General features: G+C 45.2%; 1 protein-coding gene across 1 annotated transcript in view; it reads left to right on the top strand.

Annotated features, from left to right (window-relative positions):
• The first annotated feature begins 376 nt into the window (after positions 1-376).
• Positions 377-25,747, top strand: part of LOC144830115 (retinol dehydrogenase 7-like) — a 71,782-nt gene continuing 46,411 nt past the window's right edge. Inside the window, exons 1-4 of the mRNA XM_078688884.1 lie at positions 377-514; positions 5,177-5,287; positions 18,975-19,152; positions 19,262-19,592. Of these exons, the coding sequence (XP_078545010.1) occupies positions 19,277-19,592 (316 nt within the window). The 5' untranslated portion in view covers positions 377-514; positions 5,177-5,287; positions 18,975-19,152; positions 19,262-19,276. The remainder of the gene's footprint in view (positions 515-5,176; positions 5,288-18,974; positions 19,153-19,261; positions 19,593-25,747) is intronic.

Raw genomic sequence — 25,747 nt, 5'->3', positions numbered from 1 at the left:
GGGTTTTGGGGTACAGGGGTATTTTAGGGTTCAGGGGTAGGTTTGGGTTTTGGGGTACAGGGTGATTTTTATGGTTCAGGGCCAGCAGCGGTGCGTCCATTGGGGCGTAGGGGCGTAGCCCCACCAGCCACCATGGACGCATCGCGACCGCCGGCCTATCTAAATAAAAGACAAATCAGCCGCCGGGAATGCGCGGGGGAGGGGGGGTGTGACCTGCTGCAGCTTGAGTGACAGACACTCAGGCTGCAGCAGACTGTAGTGGGCAGTCCCGCTGGGGAACTTATAGTGCGCATGCTTGGGAAGCATGCGCACTGTAAGGTCCCCAGCGGGACCCAGGGGTGCTGTTCGCCTGCCACAGCCCGGGTTTACAGAGGGCGAAAGGGCGAGCAGCAAATATGCCACGCTAGCCAATCCTTGCGCTGCTGTCCACCGGTGCAGCATCCCATTGGATGCCGCGCTTGGGGGTGGCACACACACTGTCTGACGCACGCACTGCTAGGATGTCGGCGCCGCGGTAAGAAAACTTTGGGAACCTTTCTCCCGTCATTGTTTTTTTTTTCAGGACGACGTGTAAAAAACCAAATGCATTTACCATTTATTTGTAATGTTGTGTACATAGCCTGTTGTGTAAGCTGCTCGAGCCCGTCGTCCGACTCCATTGTACCTGCGTGTGTGGACACATTGCAAACTAATGTATGGTTTGTAGCAGGTCAAAATGGGAGTTGCGGCCGCGCCGTCTTCAGGTCTCAGCTGCAGCTTTCATTCTCACAGCTCTGCTCAGGAGGCTCAGCCCGGGCGGCAGCGGCGCACTTGGGTTCAAGGAAGTCAGGATGTTTTAGGTTATGTATGGTGGATATAGCCCTGAGGTTTTTTAAGGATTTGGTTGCAGAGGAAAGATGATTGTCGTGACATCCCGTCGTTGCGCAGCACTTTGGTTTCACTTTAGTGCCTTGCACAAGGAGACTCATGGGCCCTGGAGGCAGCGCTTGATCAGCTGCTTGCAGCCAGTGCCGCTCATGAAGGTCTGCCCTGGGCATGGCTCGAGGCTAGGGGCCACGAGGGTGCTTGCCCTGGGCATGGCTGTAGGCTCAAGGCTGCGGGGGTGCGTGCTGGTGTCTGGCAGGGGTGCGTGCTGGTGTCTGCCGCCGTTAGTTTTACTTCAGCCTCGGCCAGCCAACAGCCTCCTTTACTTGGGCTGGCTAAGGCAGCTCATCTCTGTGCAGCTCATCTCTGCACAGCCCAGCACTGCGCAGCTCTTCTATATCTCACTGCAATAACAGAGATCACAGCGAGGGAAGAAAATAAAGCACTGGCAGCACTCCACAGAAAGTAGAGACTTCTAGTTTATACACAGGGCACGTCTCTTTACTGGGCTCAGGTGTGAGTGGTGTACGAGAGAGACTGCACACTGGAAGGGAGTGTGTATTCCCGGTGGGTGAGGGGGAGTGCTTTGTCGGGGCCCGAGGAGTATTGTAAAGGGGTTCCTTGCCTGAAAGAGGGGGAACATCGGGTAGGAGAATTGTAAGGTGAGCACACGAGCGCATCACGGCTGAAAGTGTTTGAGTTAGTGGAAATGAGGGAGGGGGCTTCAGTGCAGAAGGAAAGGGGTGGTGTGTGTGGCTGTATGAGAGAAGCGGGAAGGTGGGAGAGGCTTTCCTCCTCTTGTGACTCATCTTTGTCCTGTATACAGTGCATCATTTATGCAGGTGCTTGGTAGTGGAGGGAATTAATTTTTGGGGTCTGAGAGCTATTTTTCTTCCACCATATTTTGGTCCAGAGCTACTACTGGAGAGAATTACAGAAAGGGAGCAAGACGAAAGCAGAGGAAGATAATGGAACAGTGACATGAAGATAGCAGGAATGAAAAATAACCTACAAGAGTGAGATAAGAACACAGGAAGAGCAGGTTGATTGAAAAAAGAAGCACGACGTGGAATCAAAATGTATAAGCCTTGGTATTCATGAACCCCTACATTCGGCAGCATGAGTGATAGCCTCTTTACAAAAAGTATGAGCTCCTTCTGTTTTTTATTTGATTGCAAATTAGGCATGGTACATGTATAAAATACCAATGAACTTGGCCTAAATGCCATCAAGGCAAGCTTAATGGCACACCAAATAATTATACATGTATCAAATGGGGTAATGTAAAGACTAGCATTTGAACATAGCTCAGCAAACCTAAACTATGTAGGATACTTGAAAAAACGTAGAACTCAAGCCCAGATGCTCAAATGGATGTAATGTATGATATTGATATGTTTCCCTGGTTTTCATTGCTTGAGTTAGTTCACGAGAAAGTGTCACTCATGGTCATTAAAATGTCACTCATAATTGCACTGAAATTATGAGCATGTCACACATTGCAATCGGAAACCTTGGCAGCTATGCAGGGAGCGCTCATAGTTCACAGCCCGTTCCTCTTCGTTCTGCTGTACAGACAGGCATGGTTTGTCTTTGTGCCTTTGTGTCTTCAAACGGCCCCTTTATTGAGGGTTTCCAGAGCAGCTCTTTGAAGGGGTTCGTATCAGAGCCATATTATCTTATGGTCACCAGGAGATTCAGAGAGCCCCCCGCCCCGGGTGTAGTGTGGATCCTGGTCACACGGCGCATCATCTGCCGAGGGTCACAAGCAGCGCGCGCAGGGACAGAAGGACTCTGGCACTCACTCACCTCCCTCCCAGCCTCCTGCTCTTCTGGTGAAGCCTCTGACGCCTTCGGGGAAAGTCCGCGTGAGAGAAAAACGCATGAATAAATACAAATAAATAAATTAGTTATAATAAGTTGGGGGTCAGAACAGTGTTGAGCCCCCACCTCTGTGGGGTCGGTGTTACGGTTCCTGCCTCCCCCTGTTCTAAGATGTGTGTGTTCATAAGCATGAGCCCTGAATATTTTCTCTATGAGAGCCTTTTTATGATTTCAAACCCTTTGCCAGGTGCCTGTGCTTCGAGTCTAGATGTTAACATTCGCTGTATTTTCGCAGGGCTCTGAGAGTCTTAGAAGTTATGTAGTGTTAACCCACTAATAGATCTGAAGGTGTTTTTATATGATACACATTTTATCAACATACGGGAGCGAAAGACGGAGTCAATCTCAATGCGGTTTTAACCACAGTCTTGCAAGTTACAGGTATTGATGCTCGCAAAGGCTAGACGGTAATAATGACTAGGTTCCATGTAAGTGTCCGGCGGATGATGAAGAACTGCTCCCTGCATGCACCATCGCTTTGGCGCTGACCCAGCTTTTTAAATTTATTTATTTATGCAATATTATATAGCGCGGACTTTACCCGAAGGTGTCAGAGCGCTTCACAAAAGGACCAATAATGATACACGAGGAACAAAATACGAAAGCAAACAATAAGTTACATGGATCAAAAGTGTCACTAGTGAGCGACCAAAATACATGAGGTAGCAATCGGTGCATTACAGGAGAAATAAAAGTGATGTGTGCAGGTTACAAAAAAAAAAACGTTTACTCAAACCCTATTAAAGCGGCCAAATGAAAACAGCTGACCTTAACAAATGTGCTGCTAGCTGGTGGCTTAGAGTTATCAAAGAGTTGCAGAATATTGGCAACGCTAATACCGGGTGCGAGGGCACCGACTTCCAGGTCATGCCATTGCCCCAACTTGATGCGACTACAAAGCTGCTGGTTTGAGCAAGACATGGGTCCAGATTCCATTTTGACATTATGTGATTTGGGGCATATCTATGTCATTGTGCACAGAACTGTAAATGTATATGTTGATGTGCTTTGAGTTACGTGCCGAGTTATATGCCAAGTACATGTTACTGCGTCTCTTCCATTGAACCTTCTCAGCACACATCATGCTGTTGTAGCTACCGCATCCCATACCCAACATTTTTATGGTAGAGCGTTTCAGGGCCTTTCAACATGGCAGTGCAAAAATAAATTTGCAGATGTGTGTACCAGCGATGAGGTTGATCACATCCATGTGTTGTGAGGCAGGAGGTGGGTCTTGCAGTAGGGTCAAAGGAACAGGGGCAGCGGGACCCATGGGAGTAGGAATGTTACCAGCATCTGAAAGTGATCACATGCAGTAGTCTGGGCTTGGTGTGTTCTTGTTTGCAGAACTGCTGGCGAGAGTTGTCTGTAAGCCCTGTCTGCGCAGTGTTTATATGTACGTCATGTTTGCTGTCAGTTGACCTCTGTTGCAAATGTATATTAAGCAGTTTTGGATGGGAAGGGAGTTCTGCCGAATCCCAGGATAGTGCCTATTGTATTATGAGGGAAACTGGGAATTGCATTTATATAGCGCCTACTACCCCTGGCCATTCGTTGGCGCGCTTCACTGCGAGTATCCAGTTGTTCCGACTACCGTCCTCAATGTAGCATCCTTGTTGGCTAGGCTACCCCGGCATTCGATGGCGGCTGTATAACTAGTTATTTTTATGTAATTAAAATGATAATGGAATCGATTAGTCGTTGACTGCGAAAAGCAGAATTTGTATGATTTCCAAAGTCGTCCTAAAGAACATTGTAACAGAAAGGTGTTTTTTTTCTCGCCAGTGCACTTAAATTGGTGTGAAATCCCCTTTTATTTAGCTCAGCGGGTTAATACATCTGCTGCAGAAATATGCAAGTGCAGATCGATTTGAAGCGCCCCAAAGGGCTGACTAAGAGGTTTGTTCTTCTGTACTTAGGAAGATTTCCTTTTTTTACTAAGGGGGGGCGAGTATATCTTTTGCGACCGATACCCACATCTGGGTACATTGCCTTCCTTCCCAAAATCCCATCAGTGCCCGATAAATGAGCCGAACAAAGGGTTAACATAAACGTCTGTAAATATGCGATGATATGTAGAATGCAGGAAAGCGATTATCAGCTTTACTTTGAGACGCCTTCACCGCACCTTGGTGTAAAGGTCACTTCCGGGATTGTGGTGGTTCTTTCGAGCTTGTGCCGCATACTTGGCTCTGGAATCGACTAGAAAAGTCCGGGGTGTCTGAGAGCGCGAGTGAGTGGGTGTGTGAAAATTAGATGCACGCTGCTTCCAGCGCTGCGGCCGCGCCATGTGATCTTGTGCATGCCCATCCCCCACTGTGACCCCTGTCATTCTTTGTGCATGCTTACTGTAGTTCGTTGTCACACTTGTTTCGCTTTTGCCAAGAGGGACATGTTTTTAACGTGCCTTTTTATTCTTCCTTTTTAGTTTGAAAGATTGGAAAGCCCGCATGAACTACTTCCTGCAGCATTCCCCCGCTTCCAACGACTCCCCGAAAACCGTCCAGGGCAAGAAGGGCAAAAAGTACGCCTATTGCAGGTAAGAGTGCCACTACCTTGTGTGTACATATTGCATCTCGGGTGCTGAAGTGCACTTTATACTTTGCTTTTGGGTGACACCAAGTATTGCTGGTTTAATTGGATTCAGTTTGCTGACTTGTGATGCACGGCTTGATGGGTGCATGCATTTGTTTTCCTGTGACTAGTTTGTTCTGATATAATTGTCTTATTTGCAATAGTTTTCAGTACACAGTTTGCTCAATCAGTTATGATTTTGTGTGACTACCTGGATTCCTGGAGTGCCTCTGACTTCGTTCTGTTTCTTTACTTTTTGTGACTGTTGGTCCTGCGGGGAAACATTTTCAATTTATGTTGTCTTGTTTACTGGGAGCATTGCTTTTATTTTCCTTTAGTGTAATAGGCTGGCTGGTGAAGTGCACTTCCCATAGTGTGCAGTCACTTCAATTTGCCTTTAGGTGACTACCTGGCTTGATGGTGGTTTTCTATTTGATTTCATGTAAATCCTTGTCTTGATGAGTGCATTGGTTTTAGTTTGTTTGAGGTAACTGCTTCACATGCTGGTTTCATCACACAGCTGACACCCACCCTGAGAAAGCCAGAGCTGCCCTGTTAGTGGTATCAACACCAGTGCGCTTAGGTTCCTTACAGCTCCTTCACTTGAAGTGGGTTACCACCTACCCGTTACTTTTTGTATCCTGCTCGTACCAAGTCAGATCCAGATCCAGACCCAGACCAGTCCCCACAGTTGCTCCGGATTAAGGGACATTGTCATGTCATCTCAGGCGCGATGTAAAGACTCCCAGTGAGCTGAGGACTCTTTTGGCTCAAGAACCAACTAGCTGGAGACCCTTGTGGTTGTTTAAAGATTTAGGATCAGCCTGTAACTCAGTCTTGAGCTGGGTGGGTGACCTCGATTACAAAGTGGCTGTGCCAGATGTCCCATTATGACCCCTTTTGCCTGTCTCCCCTTCAGACACACTGGGCATAAAAGTGGGCGTTGCTCAACCCTGCCAAAAAACTGAGGGGTGACCCTAAGAGCACAGCTGCCATCCTATCAGTGGTGGGATGCTTTGGTGTGCTGGTCTGGTTTTCTGGATGCATTGGCTCAAGTTTTTTCCCATGTAATTGATTAGGTGTCTTGGTAAGTTGCTTTTATGTGAATGTCTGACTAATGACTGCGCATTCCTTTCAGTGTGCACTTGCTTCAGTTTACTTTTTGAGTCACTGTCTAGTTTGCTGGATGTATTGCTTTCATTTTTCTTTCATTAAACTGTTTGACTTGCTTGGTGCTTTTATGTTGGTGCCTGCATGCTGAGGTGTACTCTTCTTCAGTTTAAATGTATGTGCTGACCTGTTGACTAGCACCCTGCTTTCAAAGTGAAGGTTCACAGGTTCACACTTGCTTTAGTTTACTTTTGTATGGTTGACTGCATGCACAGTTTTGCTGGATGCATTGCTTTAAGTTACTACTTGATGCATTGCTTTCAGTTTGCTTTCAAGTAATTGCCTCTCATTTTCCCAATGCTTGTGAAGGCTGTTTCCCAACTGCTGAGCAACTTCTTCTTCTCTTAGAGCTGAGATTTTCATGAAAGTCTTATAGTCTGAATTCAGCACCTGAGCGTAATAGGACGGAATGTATGAAGCTCTGTGGTTATACTGAATAAGCAGCTACCTATGTTATGCCATCTATTAATGTAATAACTGCACTTTCACAATTGCTTTATTAACCTTCCTGCTTTCTCAAATGTTTCTTGAAAATGCACGATTTGTCTTCTTTTTTTTCAAAATTTTCTAGGGGGGGGTTATCCCCCCTAACCCCCTTTTGGGGTTCGGGCTCGCTCGCTGCGCTCGCTCGCTACGGTGCTGGATGATAATTACTTTGCGCCCCACCACTTTCAAATGTCACCCACCGCCCCTGTTCAGGGCTAGGTTTGGGTTTTGGGTTACAGGGGTATTTTTAGGGTTCAGGGGTAGGTTTGAGTTTTGGGGTACATGGGTATTTTAAGGGTTCAGAGCTAGGTTTGGGTTTTGGGGTACAGGGGTATTTTAGGGTTCAGCGGTAGGTTTGGGTTTTGGGGTACAGGAGTATTTTTATGGTTATGGGCTAGGTTTGGGTTTTGGGGTACAGGGGTATTTTTAGGGTTCAGGGGTAGGTTTGGGTTTTGAGGTACAGGGGTATTTATAGTGTTCAGGGCTAGGTTTGGGTTTTGGGGTACAGGGGTATTTTTAGGGTTTAGGGATAGGTTTGGGTTTTGGGGTACAGGGTATATTTATAGGGTTAAGATGGGTTAGTGTTTAAGGGTGTTGGGGTATTTTAAGGAGTAAGGGTGGGTTATGATTATAGGGTGCAGGGGTATTTAAAGGGAGTAGGGTGGATACACGGAGCTGGAATGTACAGAACCTGGGAAGAAAAAACAACGAAATATTGGGCACAACGCTCGCTTTTTTTCTCCTTAATCCCGCCCCCCACACGCCCACGCCCCCAGCACACGCCCACAGCACACGATATGAGACATGGCATGATGGGCGGAACGTACCACACGCCTCCAGCGTTTGTCACGCCCACAGCACAACGCAGACACGCCCACAAGGGACTACTTTGCTGGCACGGTTCTTTTACCTTTTAAATGTATATGGTGGGCGTCTGCATAGCCTATGTCCTTCTGCTGCAACTGCCCTTTCCAACGCTGTATTGGGTGTTGTGATTGGTGCTGTGGTTCCTGAGATTACCTGCCTCAAAGGTTTGGGCTCTCTCTTTATTATATTAGTATGGAGATATATATATATATATATATATATGTGTTTATTTCATCAGGTGCTTACAACCACTGATGATTCAACCTGGTGTTCTGTGGTCAGGGGCGTAGCTTCAGGGTGTATTTGGAGGTGCCCCAGCCCACTAAAAAATGTATTCTCCAGAGAATAGTTGAGTACAAGTGCTTTCAGTTGTGTATGGTGAGTTGTCTGTGGGATCTCATCTTGGAGTTTTAACATACACAAAGGCAAAAAAACACACACAATGGCTCTTTCATCTATTTTGAATTTCTTGAAAGATGTTTGTTAGTTTGAAAAATATTGCATTTTAAACATTTCTAACAATACGCACTGCCCCTTAAGGCCCATCATACCCTGCTTCTCATATAATGTATTTTCACAAGATACACCAGCTTGATTGTTGGGATATCTGAAATTCCCACCCCGAATCTTACTGACCAACCTGCGCCTGTCTGTGGTGCTCTTTTCCGAATGTTTTAGCTCCACTGATGCTATATTGTAAGTGGTGCTTGAGGTTTTAAAATGGGCTCTTAAAATTGCGTTGCAAACAAGTAGCTGGGCATAAACATAGCAACTGGCAGCCCCAACTCACTGGTGATATACGTCTGTAGCAAAAGATAATTTTTAGGTCATGCCTGTAGACCGCTTTTAGCTATCTGTTGTCGAAGACTTATTGCGGACAATACGAATACATACAGTGGGTTTTGGGTCAGTCCATTGCTTTACCTTTGGTTGGCTTTTTGGTCAGTGGAATTTGTTTATTTGAAGGCTTTCTTTCCTCTTCATGTGTTTGTTCCTCTCCTGCAGCATAGCTTCTTTACCATCCTTAGGACTAGATGACTAGTATCCTTGTATGGCTCCACATCAAGGGAATACTTTTTCATTCACCACTCTATGGAAGTGGATGCATTTCTTGTTCTTTCTCTAATTTTCTGCTTCCCAACTCACTGCCTGTTCTCAACTGTTAGGCTTTTTTCTTTTCTTTCCTTTTTTCATTTAAACATCCCCAGTCGTTCTGTGCAAGCCACTCATCAGTGTTTACTTACCCCCATTGTCTCCACAGCCTGTTCCACCGTTATGTGTTTTTTTTAAGACCTGGCAGCTGCCACTAGCTGTTGAGCAGCTTTTATCTTAACAAAAAAAGGTTTTTGGTGCACTTCTTGAATCTTTAAATTTACCATCCCAAAATGGGTGTTTCTCATCTTGGAATGGTAATTAATTAAAAATGGCTGCCACATCATGGTGCATGCGTTAGGGCACTGGTGCGTGATTACATATATATGCATGTATGATGATGCATGTGCAACTATACATCACCATATTTTTATCTCTTTTTGCCGCTGCTGAGAGCATAAGCAAAAAGCATTGGCAAAGCCAATAGGTCTGCATTGACAAAATCAAAAGGCAAGACCAATTGACTTTGACCATGCTTATTTCTGCAGCCACTGTGGCAGCAAGATGGAAGAGTCTTATACCGGCCCAATTTGATATTCTTCCCAAAAGATGGGAAAATTCTTACATTTTCAAACCCCAGCAGTGTATGGCTATCGCTGTCCACAAATGAATGTATTTTCCTGTGAAGTTGGATTTACTCTGTTACATAGTTGATGCTTTTCCCTTATACAGTTGGGCTTATCTTCAGATGAAGTTGGGCATATATTCTATGGTGAGTGGACATACTGTACTGAGCATTGATGGGTATTTTTGGGACAGTCACTGCTATAGTAGTGAGCATTTTTGCACTGCTGCTCTAAGAGTTCTCAGTAAATCAACCGACACGTACAAATCCAACAATGATCCTTGGAGTCGTGAATGAGTATTCATAGCAGGCACTTAGATTCAGGGGAACTAGCATGATAAGACCAAAAAGGGACACACACACAGTACAGAGTAGTAGTGCAAGCTGGTTTGAAAGTGTTCACACGCCATTGGTGAGTTGGTTTCACTTATGTAGCATGGTAACTGATACATTTCTATTTCTTAATCTAGAACGTAAAAGGGAGGGGCGATCAAGAGAAGGAAAGAACTGAAGGGAGGCGACCAACTCGGAGAACCCCTCTCAAGCTCTGAAATGTAACTGAAAGAAATTTGGGAACAAGATTGTGAACTTTGGCTAATTTGTGAACTTTGGACAGCAACCCTAAACCTTCTGTTTCAATTGTAACTCTGGTGAAAGATTAATCAACCTGCGGCTGCTCCTCGGCACATGCAGTGGGCCCTGTAAGAGGGTGGCCCCCTTAGTGCCGCATTAGGCACATCCCAGCGCCCTGTCGCTGGGAACCCCTCCAAGGGGAGTCCTTCCTTGCTCTGCACCTCTGCGCATGTCATTTGCAGTTCGCAGTGGGCGGGGGACAAGTATTTATACTTGCCACCTCCCACTCCGCATCCTCTTTGATCCCCGTTGAAAACGCTGTTGTGTCCCTGGTCTGGCGTCAGTTTTGTTGGTGAGTGCAGGGGTATCATCACCCCCCCCCAAGACTTCCCCCCCTTCTGTCTGGTAATGTGTTGTGTTGCGGCCGGGTCGGGCATGGCCTTTGTTGTGTCTGGCGTGGCTTGTGTAGGGGGGGGCGGCGGACCCGGAGCGGCGAGCAATTGAGGAGCGTGGTGGGTGGCCTGAAGCCCCGTCGGCAACTGGCAATTGAGACAGGATGGTCGAGCACCTAGTTAAGTTTTAGTTTAGTGGCATCGTCATGACCGATTGCCTTATGGTGCCTTGAGCCCGACATGCCTATTGCCGGGTCCCCGTAATGAAATAGCGCATCATGCCCCAAATTGCCTCAGCCAGTTCCCCGCTGGACACACTGTACCTGTTGCGTCCCTCGGCCTAGAGGTGCGCGGGCTTCGGTATGGTTTTGGTGAGTTCGGGGTCTTACATCATGCTCCCCCCTTTGGAACTGATCGCTCCGGCTGTCGGGAGCGGGAGGAGCAAATGAGTGGTGTGGAGGGGAAGGATGTGGTCATGCCATTTGAGCCGGGCTGGTCGGTCGCCTAGTAGAGGTACGGTTGGTACTGGTACCGCCAGGGGCGTGGGAAGGACAGTACATTCTTGTGGCACCCCCGCCTACAATTGAATAAAATTGGATTTGCTTTCTGTTTTTATTAGTCCAGCACTCCCACGAGTTACTAGGCTGGTGTCGTTTGGTTTCTGCAGTACAAGGGCAGAGGCTACATGGCACTGATCCTTTAGCTTACAATTTGTTTGATTGCACACCACAGGCGGTTTGCTTACATGTCTTTCGGCCCGTATGAAATGTCAATTTGAGATAGTGGTGGTCGGGAGGATTGTACATCTCTCAGGCCTGTCGGGATACACAGTATGATCATAGCACAGTGTTTTCTACTGTGACAACCTCAGGGCTGACGCTTTCCTCTAGGACGAGCTATGGGCACAGGAGCAATCTTGACTTTGCTCACAGTGGTGAACTTGAAAGCCAGAAGAGCCAGAAGTAAAGTGCTTGCCGTGTTTAGACAACTAGGCTAATTTTATCTGTCATTCAGGGCTTGGTCTGCCTTTTTGCTGCGGATGTGATTAAAATTAACCCTGTCCTGTCGATGAGACCAGTTTTAACCGTGATATTAAACTTCTTTCAAATGAAATTGGCCACCCTGTATATTACGAGAAAACAGAGAGCATGGCCTTAATCCCTAGAAAAGGTACTGAAAGCAGATTGTCTGGTTTATTTACAAGATAAGAGATGGTCTAAAGAAAGCGGAAAAACAATTGTAATGTATAACTAGCTGATGTTAACATGACCAGGCATTCAGCCATATCTGGTTCATATCCAGTGGGTTGCTTTGATCGAATTCTCCTGATCCGCTTTGGTTTGGGTTTTTTGCACAGGCTTGTCAGCCATCCAACTACTAATGATTGGTCAACAGATCTGGCCCTATGCCCATGTGATCATACATCGCGCCAATAAACTTTGCTTACGGTCCTATTCTGTAAATTTTACTCAGACCCAAGAAAAAGGTTTATAATTCCTATTTTTAATATTCTAATTGTAAGACAATGTTGTGCTGGATATATTACATTACAAATTCTGGACAATTAAATGATCATGGAATCCATTGCTCTATGTTTAAAAAATGTGATCAGGTTTAGGAACTCTATGTGATATTGACCAATGTTGATTTAGCCAAGATAGCGTCTGGTACAAATTCTGTGTAATGAAATATCTCAAAGATTGATGTATTATTCCTCATTAAGTTATGTCTTTATAAGGTCGAGCCTCCGTAGGCTGCGCATGCGTAGTCTCGCTGGCGAGATTTAATGAGATTGAGGAGCTTTCACTAGCAGGGTTTATGCCCCGCCCCTCTTTCCCATTGGCCGGCGTCACCGTTTATGCTAAACAGTGGCCAGCCATTGGGAAAGAGGTGTTGATGACAAACACTATTCTCTTTTTTGGCCGTCCCACTTGGAAGGTCTGGCCTGACTTCCTTCTGGCGTAAAAGGTCTCTTATCTTTATGGGGCGAAACACATTGCCCCTTAAAAACCTTTTACTTCAGAAGGAAAGCAGGCAGAGGCCGTCAAGTGGGACGGCAGAAAAACAGAAAAGTATGTGTCATGCCGAGCGTGCATTTAAGTTATGGGTGCCACTGCATGGAATTAACCCCATGTGCTCGGTAGGCAGCTGTATGCGGCCTCAACGTGCAGAGAGTATTTTCCTAATTAGACCCTGGCCTGCCTGCCTTCTCGCCACTACATATCCATATAACTCATAAAATAGTAGCAGGTTTGTTTCTGCTCCAGTTACTTTTTTAGCTGGGTCACCGCACGCGAAGCCGGCTGCAGATGGCAGCTGAATTCACCCGTGAAAGGAAGGCCCGAGTTTGTGAACCTTTCTCCACCCCCCCTCCTCCGCCTCTTCTCGCTTTGGAACAAAACACAGCTCTCCAGATCCCGAGACTCAACTTTGCCGAAGAAGCAAGGGAGCGCGAGATTTCCTCTTCCAGGCAGCAAGAAGTGATTTGGCTGGCACCCAGCGCAGTTGGAGCCAGGGCCACTAAGTTGACTGGGAATGTTCGATACGTAAACGTAGCACTTTTCAAGAAACCAGGGCCCACTAATCGCCAGGGGAACTGGACATAAACAGCACAGATGTAGAAAATCAAAGATGTGCTCGCACCGGGACCACCCAACACTTCTACAGTGAGTTAATTCAAAGTCATTTTTTTTAGGTGTGGGGGGAGTGAGGGGGTGCTGCAGGTGCCTTGAAGCTCAACAGGGCCGACTGCGCTGAAGAGCTGGAAAATATAGTTGCGTCATATATATGACTTGCCAATTTAGGCAAGCGGATACAATTAAACCATTTAAAATCACGGCACTAGAGTGCACTGTGTGATTCAGGACTGCTCTGTAAGAATATCATGGAAGGCACTGGTTGTGTTGTCTAACTGGGGTTACTTAGATTTGTGGTCTGTGAACATTTGAATCACTTAAAAATGGCCCTCGGTTATCTGTGTGCCCACCGCAATGTCAACATTCCTGGGATAGTATCAACTGCTTCCTTATTACACGCACATGAAACAGTAATGCTGGCAGAGTTCGCGTCTGTGTTTTTAAAGCTTAAGCATACTTGATCCACCTGCTTCCCCTCCCCTGACTCCTTCGTACCCACCCCACCACACCCCCACGCTTTACGAACCCGACCCCATGCATTGGCATTACAAGAAGGTAGGCCCGCCGCGCACAGATTCCCTGCCACCTGGTGGTCTTAATGGCCCCTGATGTGAGAGATTGAATGATGATGAAAACATCTGGAGGTGGGAGTTGAGGAGGAGGAGTAGGGGGCCTTTATTCCCCTCCCCATTGCCCTGTCTCTCAATGGAATACAAATGCTTGGCAGAGGCACCTGGGGAGCATTGCACAAACAGTGCTCTCTTGGTGAGAGAAGGCAGGGGGCGGTAGCGGCTCTGGAGTAGGCAAGCTCGTCTCTAATACACATTCCGAGAGGCACGTTCATGTCTGTCTCTTTAAACCTGTGTCTACTGTGGTAATATCTGTGTTTGATCGGATAGGTGCAGTTGAGCCTCCGCGCCTCACCTAATGTTTAGGAAAACGGCCCACTAAGAGGCAAACTACCCACCGGAGAACTGACTTGGTGATAAATCTAGAGTGTTTTCAGAAAGCTAATAGAGATTGTACAGTCAGTCACATGTATACAGCTGCATACAAGCGCATCGTGTGTTTGCTGCATGTTGTGTGGGCATGCTGTGTGTTTGCGTGCCCTGCTCGTCAAACGAATCACTGACAGAATATCGACGTACAGAAACATCGATGCTGGAATATCGAAGGTAAGTATATCGACATCCTATCTCCAACAAGGTATGTACAAAATTATCGAAACTAAAATATCGATGTTAAAAATATCGTAGTTAAAAATATCGTTTTTTTCCACTTAAAAATAAATGTGTAAAATAAAGTAAATAATACTAATAAATAAAATAAACATAGTTAAAAATATTTAATAATGTTTAAAATTAATAAATGATACATATGCAATAATAAAACATTATTAAACATATACATAAAATATATAATATATAGTTACTTAATAATAACTTTTAATAATTATTTTAATTATTTATAAATACTATAAATTACAAATGCATCTACACACATAAAATAATAACATAAATAAAAAGTATATAATTATTTAATAAATTAAAAAAATTAAATATACCTTCAAAATATTCAAAATTAATTAAATACTACATTATCTAAAATAATACAAAAAATATTAAACAAAAAATAAATAAAACTACTATTTAAAGTCCAAAAAAAACTACAGTAATTAAAATATTGGATAGCGTAGAAAGTAAAATTACTATTCCCACTCCAAAAAATGCAACAGTAGGGAAAGCGTTGGATAGCGGGTGGGTAAAAATTACTATTCCAACTCCAGAGTGTGAAACAGTAGGGAAAGCGTTGGATAGCGTAGGGGTAAAAATTACTATTCCCACTCCAAAGAGTGCAACAGTAGGGAAAGCGTTGGATAGCGGGAAGGTAAAAATTACTATTCCCACTCCAGAGAGTGCAACATTAGGGAAAGCGTTGGATAGCGTAGGAGTAAAAATTACTATTCCCACTCCAGTGAGTGCAACAGTAGGGAAAGCGTTGGATAGCGGGTGGGTAAAAATTACTATTCCAACTCCAGAGTGTGAAACAGTAGGGAAAGCGTTGGATAGCGTAGCAGTAAAAATTACTATTCCCACTCCAGAGAGTGCAACAGTAGGGAAAGCGTTGGATAGCGTATGGGTAAAAATTACTATTCCCACTCCAGTGAGTGGAATGGTAGGGAAAGTGTTTGATAGCGTAGGATTAAAAATTACTATTCCAGCTCCAGAGAGTGCAACAGTAGAGAAAGCGTTGGATAGCGGTTGCGTAAAAATTACTATTCCTAATCCAGTGAGTGCAACAGTAGGGAAATCATTGGATAGCGTAGGGGTAAAAATTACTATTCCCACTCCAAAGAGTGTAACAGTAAGGAAAGCGTTGGATAGCGGGAAGGTAAAAATTACTATTCCCACTCCAGAGAGTGCAACAGTAGGGAAAGCGTTGGATAGCGTAGGGGTAAAAATTACTATTCCCACTCCAGAGAGTGCAACAGTAGGGAAAGCGTTGGATAGCGGGTGGGTAAAAATTACTATTACAACTCCAGAGTGTGAAACAGTAAGGAAAGCATTGGATAGCGTAGGGGTCAAAATTACTATTCCCAGCTACAAAGAGTGCAACAGTAGGGAAAGCGTTTGATAGCGGGTGGGTAAAAATTACTATTCCCACTCCAGTGAATGCAACAGTAGAGAAAACGTTGGATAGCGTAGGGGTAACAATTACTATTCCCACTCCAAAGAGTGCAACAGTAGGGAAAGCGTTGGATAGCAGGAAGGTAAAAATTACTATTCCCACTCCAGAGAGTGCAACAGTAGGGAAAGCGTTGGATAGCAGGTGGGTAAAAATTACTATTCCAACTCCAGAGAGTAAAACAGTAGGGAAAACGTTGAATAGCGTAGGGATAAAAATTTACTATTCCCACTCCAGAGAGTGCAACAGTAGGGAAAGTGTTGGATAGCATAGAAATTAAATATAACATACTTATAAATAATGCTTGTATTTAAAATAATAAATAATTTAAATTTGAAACCAACATAATTTACAAATACCCATTAATAATTATTAAAAACATAATTACAATTGAATAATTTATTAACAATAAATTTACAATAAATTCCAATACATATTAATTAATCAATATTAGTTCCCAAATAATAAATATTGAACAATGAAATATTTTTGAAAACAAAACACATATTTATTATTAAAAATTGATTAGCAATTAAAAAACTTTAAACAATAAAATTATTTTTATACCAAAAAATACTTTTTATAAATCATGACTTACCAATTATTAAAAAATAGTGTCCAATTAAAATAAATTACTTGCCAATTAAAAAAATTATTTACCAATTACAAACATTAATTACCAATTACAAACATTAATGATCAATTAAAAAAATTAATTACCAATTAAAAAAACTACTTACCAATTACAAACATTAATTACAAATTAAAAAATTATTTACCAATTACATACATTAATCACCAATTAAAAAATGTATTACCAATTACAAATATTAATTACCAATTAAAAAAATAAATGATCAATTACAAAAATTAATTACCAATTACAAACATTAATTACCAATTTAAAAAATAAATTAACAATTAAAATAATTAATTGCCAAATAATAATTAATTAAAAATGAATTTATTATCAATACCAATAAATTTAAATAAATAATTATTTAATTACAATAAAAATACTTCCCACCCATTTCCCCTATAAACCCGCTACAAAACTTAAATGCAAAAATTAATTAAAATTAATTTGTAATTCCTAAAAAATTATAATTATTTGAATATATTTAAATGACTTCCCACCCTATTCCCCTATAAACCCACAACCCGCTCCAGTACTAAAACTTTAAATTAACTTTAAAATATCATTATTAATATATAAAAATAGTACACATGTAATTTAAAGCAAGTAAAATACTTAACAAAAAACATATAACACATACATATTAATTACATAATAAAATACATAATAGTAATAAAAATATCGATATTAGTAACATCGAAATTAGTAACATCGATATATTTTATATCGATATTACTGACTTCGATATTACCTACATTGATATAAATAAATTTGATATTACTTACCTTAGGGTCGATATTCTGTCCAACGATATTCTTGACCTCGATATTCTTTACCTTCGATATTTCAGACTCAATATTTCTGTAGATCGATATTACAAACTAGATATTTAGACTGCACAGGTTAGCTTTTCAAGGATGTTTTGCAGGGTAAATATTAAGACACTTCTATTTGTTTTCCGAATAGTATCTGCATATGTTTACAGTACGCGGGCGCGCATGCAGACTCTTTATGTACAGTATAGTTTGTGTGAGCTGGGGAGGGGTTTTGGGGGAGGATCTTAAAGGGGATGTGTCTATGAAGGGACAAAATAATAAGCCAATTGCGTTTACGAGGCATGAGGGCACAAGGTCATGAAGAGGGGTCGGGGCTTTGGGCTGAGATCTGCCCCCCAACATCCCTCCCCCCAAAACAAAAGCTTCTGAAACTACCACTAATGCCCTGGGAGTATGTAAAAAAAATACCCATGAAACGCAGCAGCGCCCACCCTCCGGATATGAGCTGGAAACCCACATCCCACAATCCACACCAGCAGTTTGAGAGACAGAAGTGTGTATGAGAGACAGCAGAAAGAGAGACAGCATTGTGTGTAAGAAAGACAGCAGTGTGTGTGAGAGAGACAGCAGTGTGTTTGTTCTAGGGAGAGAATGGTGTGTGATAGAGACAGCAGTGTGAGAGAGACAGCAGTGTGTGAGAGGCAGCAGTGTGTTAGAGACAGCAGTGTGAGAGACCTTTTATTTATGTTTTGGTTTTTGAAACATAAATAAAACGCATTGTTATTTGCAATGTTAATAGCTCAAACTCGCAGCTCAAACTCGCGTAAATACGAGACCTATTGCATTGCAAATGCAATAGTGCTCGCATTTGCGAGACATTAAGCTATTAGCATTGTAAATGACAAATCCATTTATTTATCTGTTTTCAAAACCAACACATAAATTAGAAGTTTGTCATTCACAATGCCAATAGCTCTAACCTATGCAAAGGTGAGACCTATTGCATTGTAAATGCTTGTTGCATGCCTGAAAACCATTTATATTTGGAATCTGGTTGTTTTTTATTTTTGCTATGTAACATATTGGAATGTGTATATTATTAAGCTGTGCTTTTATAATTTATTTATGAATCGAATAAAGCTTAATTTGACTTGACTTGACTTCTAGGTGTTTTTGTAATTTGCATTGAGTTAAGCACCAAGAGGAAAGGTCCCACGTGCAGTGTGCGTGCACTGGAGTAACTCTGAAATAAAGTTGTAGTTTTGTGACTGTGATGTAACTTCACAGAGACTCATTATAGATCTTGCACGGTCTCATCATTTCAGAACTGAAGCATTTACAATATTCTTACAATGAAGCATAGGTTGTTTATTTACCTTATGCACTATCAACCATTGACAAAGTCAATAGTCCAGGCTGACTGTAGGTCTAATGTTACATGTTGATTAAATATATAGATACAATGACAGAAGAGGCAGAACTAAGTGGCACACTATGCTAAGCAATAGTGTGTAATGATTCAGGCCCGAGCCTCAAGAGCTCGGGCCAGAATCATTAGGCCACCGGGTGGCAGACAAAGTACTTTTAAAGGTGTAAATGGCACATGTGAAAATGGTGTATGCTAATTATTCCTTATGGTCTACCTTGTGCCAGTCAAATGGGGACGATTTGTTCAATAGATGAACATGTTTGTTTTAATCAATATTGTTTCAGGTAGAAGGGAGGATTGGCCTAATTCGATCAAGAGATGGGAAGAACTGAAGAGAAGCGACCCACTCAGAGAACCTCTCTCAAGCTCTGAAACTTAACTGAAAGAAATTTGGTAACAAGATTGTGAACTTTGGCAATTCCATGAACTTTGGACAGCAATCCTAAACCTTCAGTTTCAAAGGTAACTCACGTGAAAGATTAATCAACATGCTCACAATACTAAATCGTATTAATACAAACATGTTATAAGAATTATTTGTCTTGCCAATGCTTATTTCCAATGCATTCAGAAGTGACAGTGAGCAATGTGGCCTGTGTACCTGGTAACTCTACTGGGCCTATACTTTCCCCTCCGCTGGTACTGGGAGAGACAGACGGTACAGAACCTCCAGGATAAGTATGTCCTCATCACTGGATGTGACTCCGGCTTTGGGAACCTGCTGGCACGATGTCTGGACCAGCGTGGCCTCCGAGTCTTGGCGGCGTGCCTGACACCGAGGGGGGCAGAGCAGCTGCAGGAGGCCACCTCCCAGAGGCTGCAGACGGTCATCCTGGATGTTACCAAAACTGAGAGCGTGGCCGCCATGGCGCAGTGGGTCAAGCGACAAGTGGGAAACAGAGGTGAGACTTTGTTTACACAGGCGGCAGGACTTTTATTCCACCGGGCATTTCCCCGGTTTTGAAAGAGGACCGCTCCTGATGCCTCTCTCACTTGCCCCATCTACCCAAGGTTAATTGCAGCAGGCAGCCAATAGCTTCAAGGGACACAGAAGGGAGGAAGTGGAAGTGATGGTGCAGGCAGCGTATAGCTTCAAGGGTCACAGAAATGGAGGAAGTGGAAGTGAGGGTGCAGGCAGCAAATAGCGTCAAGGGTCATAGAAATGGAGGACGTGGTAGCGCTCTAGTGTTGTGAGAGCGGAACAGGAACCACGTCACCGGATGTGGTAGGCGGACATTACTTGTTCTCTGGCGCTTACCGCCAGAGGTAGCCAGCCCCGGCGCTCCATATAATAAAGTATTTTCACACTCACCACCGCGTTGTGTACAACTTTACAGTGGCGACGAGTCGGGATCACGGCCAACACCCGAACGATCACGCGACCCCAGCAGTTGCACGCATAACGCGTGGGAGGCAAAACGGAGCGCGGCAGAGGTGCCGGCAGGACGGAAAAAGGCGCGAAAACGGGCGCCTGCACAGCCACAAGCAGGAAAGGAGCCTCATAGCCATCCCAAAGCCCTGTGAAGGCCAATGCACCAGAAAACGACACCCCACGAGGTTTGAGGGCACAGCAAGACAGCAGAAGACACCTGAGGGAACAAAACAAGGTACCCAGCCATTAAATCACGGTGAGCCCTCACCAGCACCCCGGAAACAGAGAATAGGGGTGCACGCTGGCGGAGACTGCAGGTCCATCGACGCGCGAAGGCAGGAGGCAGCTCAAGAACGACATCTAGCACCACAGAGGGTGGACTGGGAGAGGACAGTGAGGGAGAGCACAAAGAGGACGAGGGAGGAGATCAAAGCGCCCCAGGGAGTCCATCCAGGAAGACTGTCGTCACACCTAGGACCAGGAAGACAGCTCCAACCATGGCGAGCCAGAGCACGTCCCTCACCCAACTAGTCCCATTCCTCACGAAAAGCGGAGAACCAGAAAGAAAATGGGAAGACTGGAAGAGGTACTTCCTCAACTATCTAGAAGCGCTGGAAGAGGAAGGCGAAACCGCATTCACGAGTCTGAGGAAAAAGAAAATCCTTCTCCATAACTTAGGTCCAGAAGGGCTCAGGATCTATGACACCATTGTGAAAGGAGAAAGAGCCGCGACGGATACGGAGGTGTTTGATCACGCCATCGAAGACTTAGACGCACATTACAGGCCTGTGGTGTGTGTCGCCATCGACAGATTTAACTTCTTTCAGAGGAAACAGAAGAGCGGCGAATCTGTTGACGAGTACGTGGTGGCACTGAGGAAGTTAGCTGTCACGTGCAAATTTGGAGGACTACATGATGATCTCATCAGGGATCAAATCATTATGCATACCTCTAGTACCCACATACAGGAGAAATTGTGGGTGAATGGCGATGCTCCACTAAAGGAGATCTGGGCGATGGTCAAGAAAGCCGAGCTATCGAGAAGATGTGCCCAAGCAGCGAAGAGAGACGCTCAAGAATCGCAAGCAGTGTGTAGAGTAATGGCGCCAAACAGAAACGACCGTTGGAAGCAGAATGAGACGCGGAAGTCCCAGGGAGGAACTAGAGCTGACGTCTCCACCAAATCACAGGCGGATAGCAGGACACACAGAACGGGAAAAAACCAGTGTTACAGGTGTGGAAGCAGTAACCATCTGGGAAACGACAAGGTATGTCCCGCCTTCAAGGCCAGGTGTTCCTACTGCAACATCTTTGGACACTACGAGAAGGTGTGTCGCAGGAAACCGAAGAATGCAGTAGTGCGTTTGGTTGACCATGATCAGAGAGAGTATTCCAGTGATCAGGAAGACAAAGGTGAAGAGGATGAACTCCTGTACATTGATGTCCAGGTTCTGGAGATGGACGGTTCCAACACAGACAGGCCCCGACTCGACATGCACATAGGGGGCATACCGTTGGAGATGATCGCGGACAGCGGAGCACCCATCTCAATTGTTCAGAGGCAGGTATGGGAAGACAACTTTGAGGCGAAGATCAAGGAGACATGGATGTGAGACCAGTAACGTACACTGGACAAAAGATCCCCATGTTGGGCTACTGCCCGCTTTTGTTTGAGTTTAGAGGTCGCCATGCGCAGTGCAAGCTATACGTCGCAGAGAGAGGCCCGTCTGTTCTAAGTTGGAAGGACCAAGGAGCTTTGGGGATCCAGCTCAACCCCAGAGGCATAGAGAAAATTCTACTCATGGATATGGCGGTCAAGGAAGACGTGCAGCTGTGGAGGAAGACATATCCCAAAGTATTCAACGGGCAGATTGGCGAGCTGGGCAAGTACACGCACCTCATCAAACTGAAGGAAGGGGCAGTACCAGTAGTGCACAAGGTGAGGAACATTCCGTTCCGCAGCAGAGAGGCAGTACAAATGGAACTGGACAGGTTGGAAAAGGAGGGAGTCATCAGGGCGATAGAGAGCGCGGAGTGGCTGTCTCCCCTGGTTGTAGCCCAAAAGCCCAACGGCAAGGTACGTCTCTGCGTGGACTTAAGGGAGTTAAACAAAAACATTGTCATAGACAAATTCCCCTTGCCGCGCATCAGTGAAATGCTGGCAAAAACGAAGGACGTCACATGGTTTTCCACGGTGGACCTCTCGTCAGCCTATCATCAGGTTAAGCTTCATCCGTCGTGCACCCACCTCACGTCGTTCATCACACCCTTCGGGTGCTATGAGTTCGTGAGGATGCCCTTCGGTTTAGCTTCCGCCGCGGCCGTGTTCCAGAAAATCATGCATAAACTCCTAAAAGACCTGAAGGATGTCCTCTTCTTCCAGGATGACATTCTGGTAATGGGGAAGTCGAGACAGGATCACAACGTGAAACTTCACAAGGTGCTACAGAAACTGCAAGACAGTGGATTGACTGCTGAGTGGACTAAATGCAATTTGGGAGTGCAGTCGGTCACATACCTCGGCCATGAGGTGAGCGGACAAGGCATAACTCCGAAGAAAACAAACATGAGAGCCATCATGGAAGCACCCACTCCGGAAAAGAAGGAAGATGTTCGGTCATTCCTAGGGATGGCCGAGTATTACAGCAAATTCATCCCTCATTTCGCTACAAAGACACACTACATACGACAGCTGCTCAAGGAGAAGAACAGATTTCAGTGGGGAAAAGAGGAGCAAGATGAGTTCGACGCTCTCAAGCAAGAAATGGGTACAGCCATTCCCCTCAAGGGATTTGACCCCAAAGCAGAGTCTATTCTCACCACAGACGCCAGTGACCGAGGCCTAGGAGCGGTACTGATGCAGAGAGAGGAGTCAGGAGAGATGTCGACAGTCAGCTTCGCCTCCCGCTCATTGTCGCCCAATGAGGAGAAGTTCAGTGTGGTGGAGAAAGAGATGCTGGCAGTGGTCTGGGCGGTGGAAAAATTCAGGCAATACCTGTGGGGTGCCAAGTTTCTCGTGAAAACCGATCACAAGCCCTTAGTTCGCGTCCTGACATCAAGCGGACATGACCATGCCACACCCCGGATTGCCAAGATGACCCTAAGGCTATTGGACTTTGTCTATGAAGTCGAGCACATTCCAGGGCCACAGAACAAAGTGGCCGACTTCCTAAGCAGGGCAGCGGCCATGGAAGAGGCAAGGAATGAAGAAAGGCAAGAGTGGGAAGGATACGTGGTAGCCACCATCCAGGACACGGAGGAGGTAATAAGCGCCCAGGACTGGGAAGAAGCTTACAGGGAAGACACAGACTTGGAAGCAGTAAAAGGATATGTAGTACATGGCTGGCCAGAGAAGAGACACTTAAAGGAGGAGCTGAAGAGATACTGGGAGGTCCGAGAGGAACTGTCACTTGCTGAAAACCCAATGTTCTTATTCAGAGGGGACAAGGTAGTTCCGCCCAGGAACATTTTGGAACGGTTGATGTCCTTAATGCATGAAGGTCACCAGGGCATCACAAAAACGAAGGCCTTGGCCAGACAAGCATACTGGTGGCCAGCCATCGACGCACAAGTAGAAAGACATGTGCGCTCTTGCGAGTCTTGCGCAAAATCGGACAAGGCCCAGAGCATGATGAGACCCCCGCTGGGAAGATTTCCGATTCCAGATGGCCCGTGGGAGATGTTGTCAGTGGACATAATGGGACCAGTCCTGAACAAGGAGGGCACTCAAAAGTACGTGGGGGTCGCCGTGGATAGGTATTCCAAGTGGCCTGAGCTACAAGTCTTGGAACGAGTGGATACTGAGGCAGTTATAAAGTTTCTGCGTACCACCTTTGTCAGCGAAGGCATCCCGAGGATCATCACCTGCGACAATGGACCCCAGTTCACTTCAGAAAAGTGGACGGCCTTCACCAACAGAAACGGAATTGAAGTGAAGCACACCCCGATCTACCACCCGGCGGGAAACGGCCAGGTGGAACGCTTTAATCGCGTGATTATGGGCACCATACAGGCCGCCATTGAGGATGGTAAGGATTGGGAAATAGAGCTGGAGAAGATGATTTGGGCATACCGAATCACACCGGGTAGCACGGGCTACAGCCCCTTCAAGATCTTAAGAGGCAGAGAGGCATTCACCAAAGACAATGCAGCATGGAGGAAGTTGATTGTCCAGAGTAAGTGGTCACCGGCGGTGGTCAGGAAAAATCTGGAGAGAGCCCAGGATGTCTACACGGCACACTACAACAGAAGACGGAACACTCAAAGCACGGAACTGGACAAAGGTGATTGGGTGAGGGTGAAGCTGGCCATCATGAAGAAGAAAGGAGAGAGCAAGTTTTCACCTCCCCTCAAGGTAGTGGAGCCCTATGCTAGATCAGCTCTACTGAGCGATGGTAAGATTTGGTCCATGGACAGAATGGCCAAATGCAGCAAGATACTGAAATGGGAAGACGAGGAGGAAGAAGGAACGGAGGATGTCGTAGAGGATGGAGAAAGTGTAAGTGGAGAAAGGCAAGAAGGGCAAGTGAACGGAATGGAAGGACAAACAGCAGTGGGAGAAAGAGTAAGGAGGGAGACAACGGAAGGAAAGAGCAGAGGCAAAGAAGAGAGTGAGAAGAAGGCCAAGGATGTGGAAGCAGAAGGTGCGAGAGAGAGAAAGGAACAAGAGACTACAGGAGGAGAGAGAAAGATGGAGGGAGTGGAAACTCGAGCAGGGCGGAGAATTAAGGTACCAGAGAGATTCAAGGACTATGAAATGGACTGGAAGTAAGACTTTTAAAAATTTGTTTATTGCGCATAAAGGGGGGAGATGTGGTAGCGCTCTAGTGTTGTGAGAGCGGAACAGGAACCACGTCACCGGATGTGGTAGGCGGACATTACTTGTTCTCTGGCGCTTACCGCCAGAGGTAGCCAGCCCCGGCGCTCCATATAATAAAGTATTTTCACACTCACCACCGCGTTGTGTACAACTTTACAGGGTGCAGGCTGCGAATAGCTTCAAGGGTCACAGAAATGGAGGAAGTGGAAGTGAGGGTGCAGGCTGCGAATAACTTCAAGGGACACAGTAATGGAGGAAGTGAGAGTGAAGGTGAAAGTGGAGAGAAAGGGATAAGAGATGGGAGGATAGAAAGAGAATGGATGCCCAGAATAAGAGGATAGAGGAAGAAGACAAAGGGAAGGGGTCTGGTGTGGGCCAGGGCTGCCCGTGGTTCCCCATTACGACCTGTTTTTTCATCATATTGTCATCTTTAATTTATGTTTCTGTAGTGCAGAAAAACACCCATAGTGATACAAAGGTGCATTGAGTGATGTGGCTTTATGGATAAAGATAAATAGATCACCTAGTATTGATGTTTTTACTGTTTGACACAATTGTGAAAAGCAACAGTAAGTCTCCTTAATGTGTGAAGGGATAGTAGCTAGTGTGTGTCATGTCGCCTCGCTTGACCCTGGTGTTTGTACAGGGCAGGCGGAGGCGGAAGGGGAGGAGCCAGGGGCGAGGGAAAGGAAACAGTAGTATTGGTAATTGAGGGAAGAATAACGCAGCATATTACCGAGTTCCCTAGTGCGAGTCTTCCTTGGGGCACACAAATGTGAAAGTGGAGACGAGGGTGGGATACTGGTAACCCACCGCTCCTGCCCCCCTCGCTGCAGCGTCACTTGAAGAGAGCGCAGCTGAAGACC

The sequence above is a fragment of the Lissotriton helveticus genome, chromosome 1_1 (assembly GCF_964261635.1).
Source record: "Lissotriton helveticus chromosome 1_1, aLisHel1.1, whole genome shotgun sequence".
Taxonomy (NCBI): domain Eukaryota; kingdom Metazoa; phylum Chordata; class Amphibia; order Caudata; family Salamandridae; genus Lissotriton; species Lissotriton helveticus.
The sequence above is the reverse complement of the archived record's forward strand: the minus strand, read 5'-3'. Positions and strand labels throughout refer to the sequence as shown.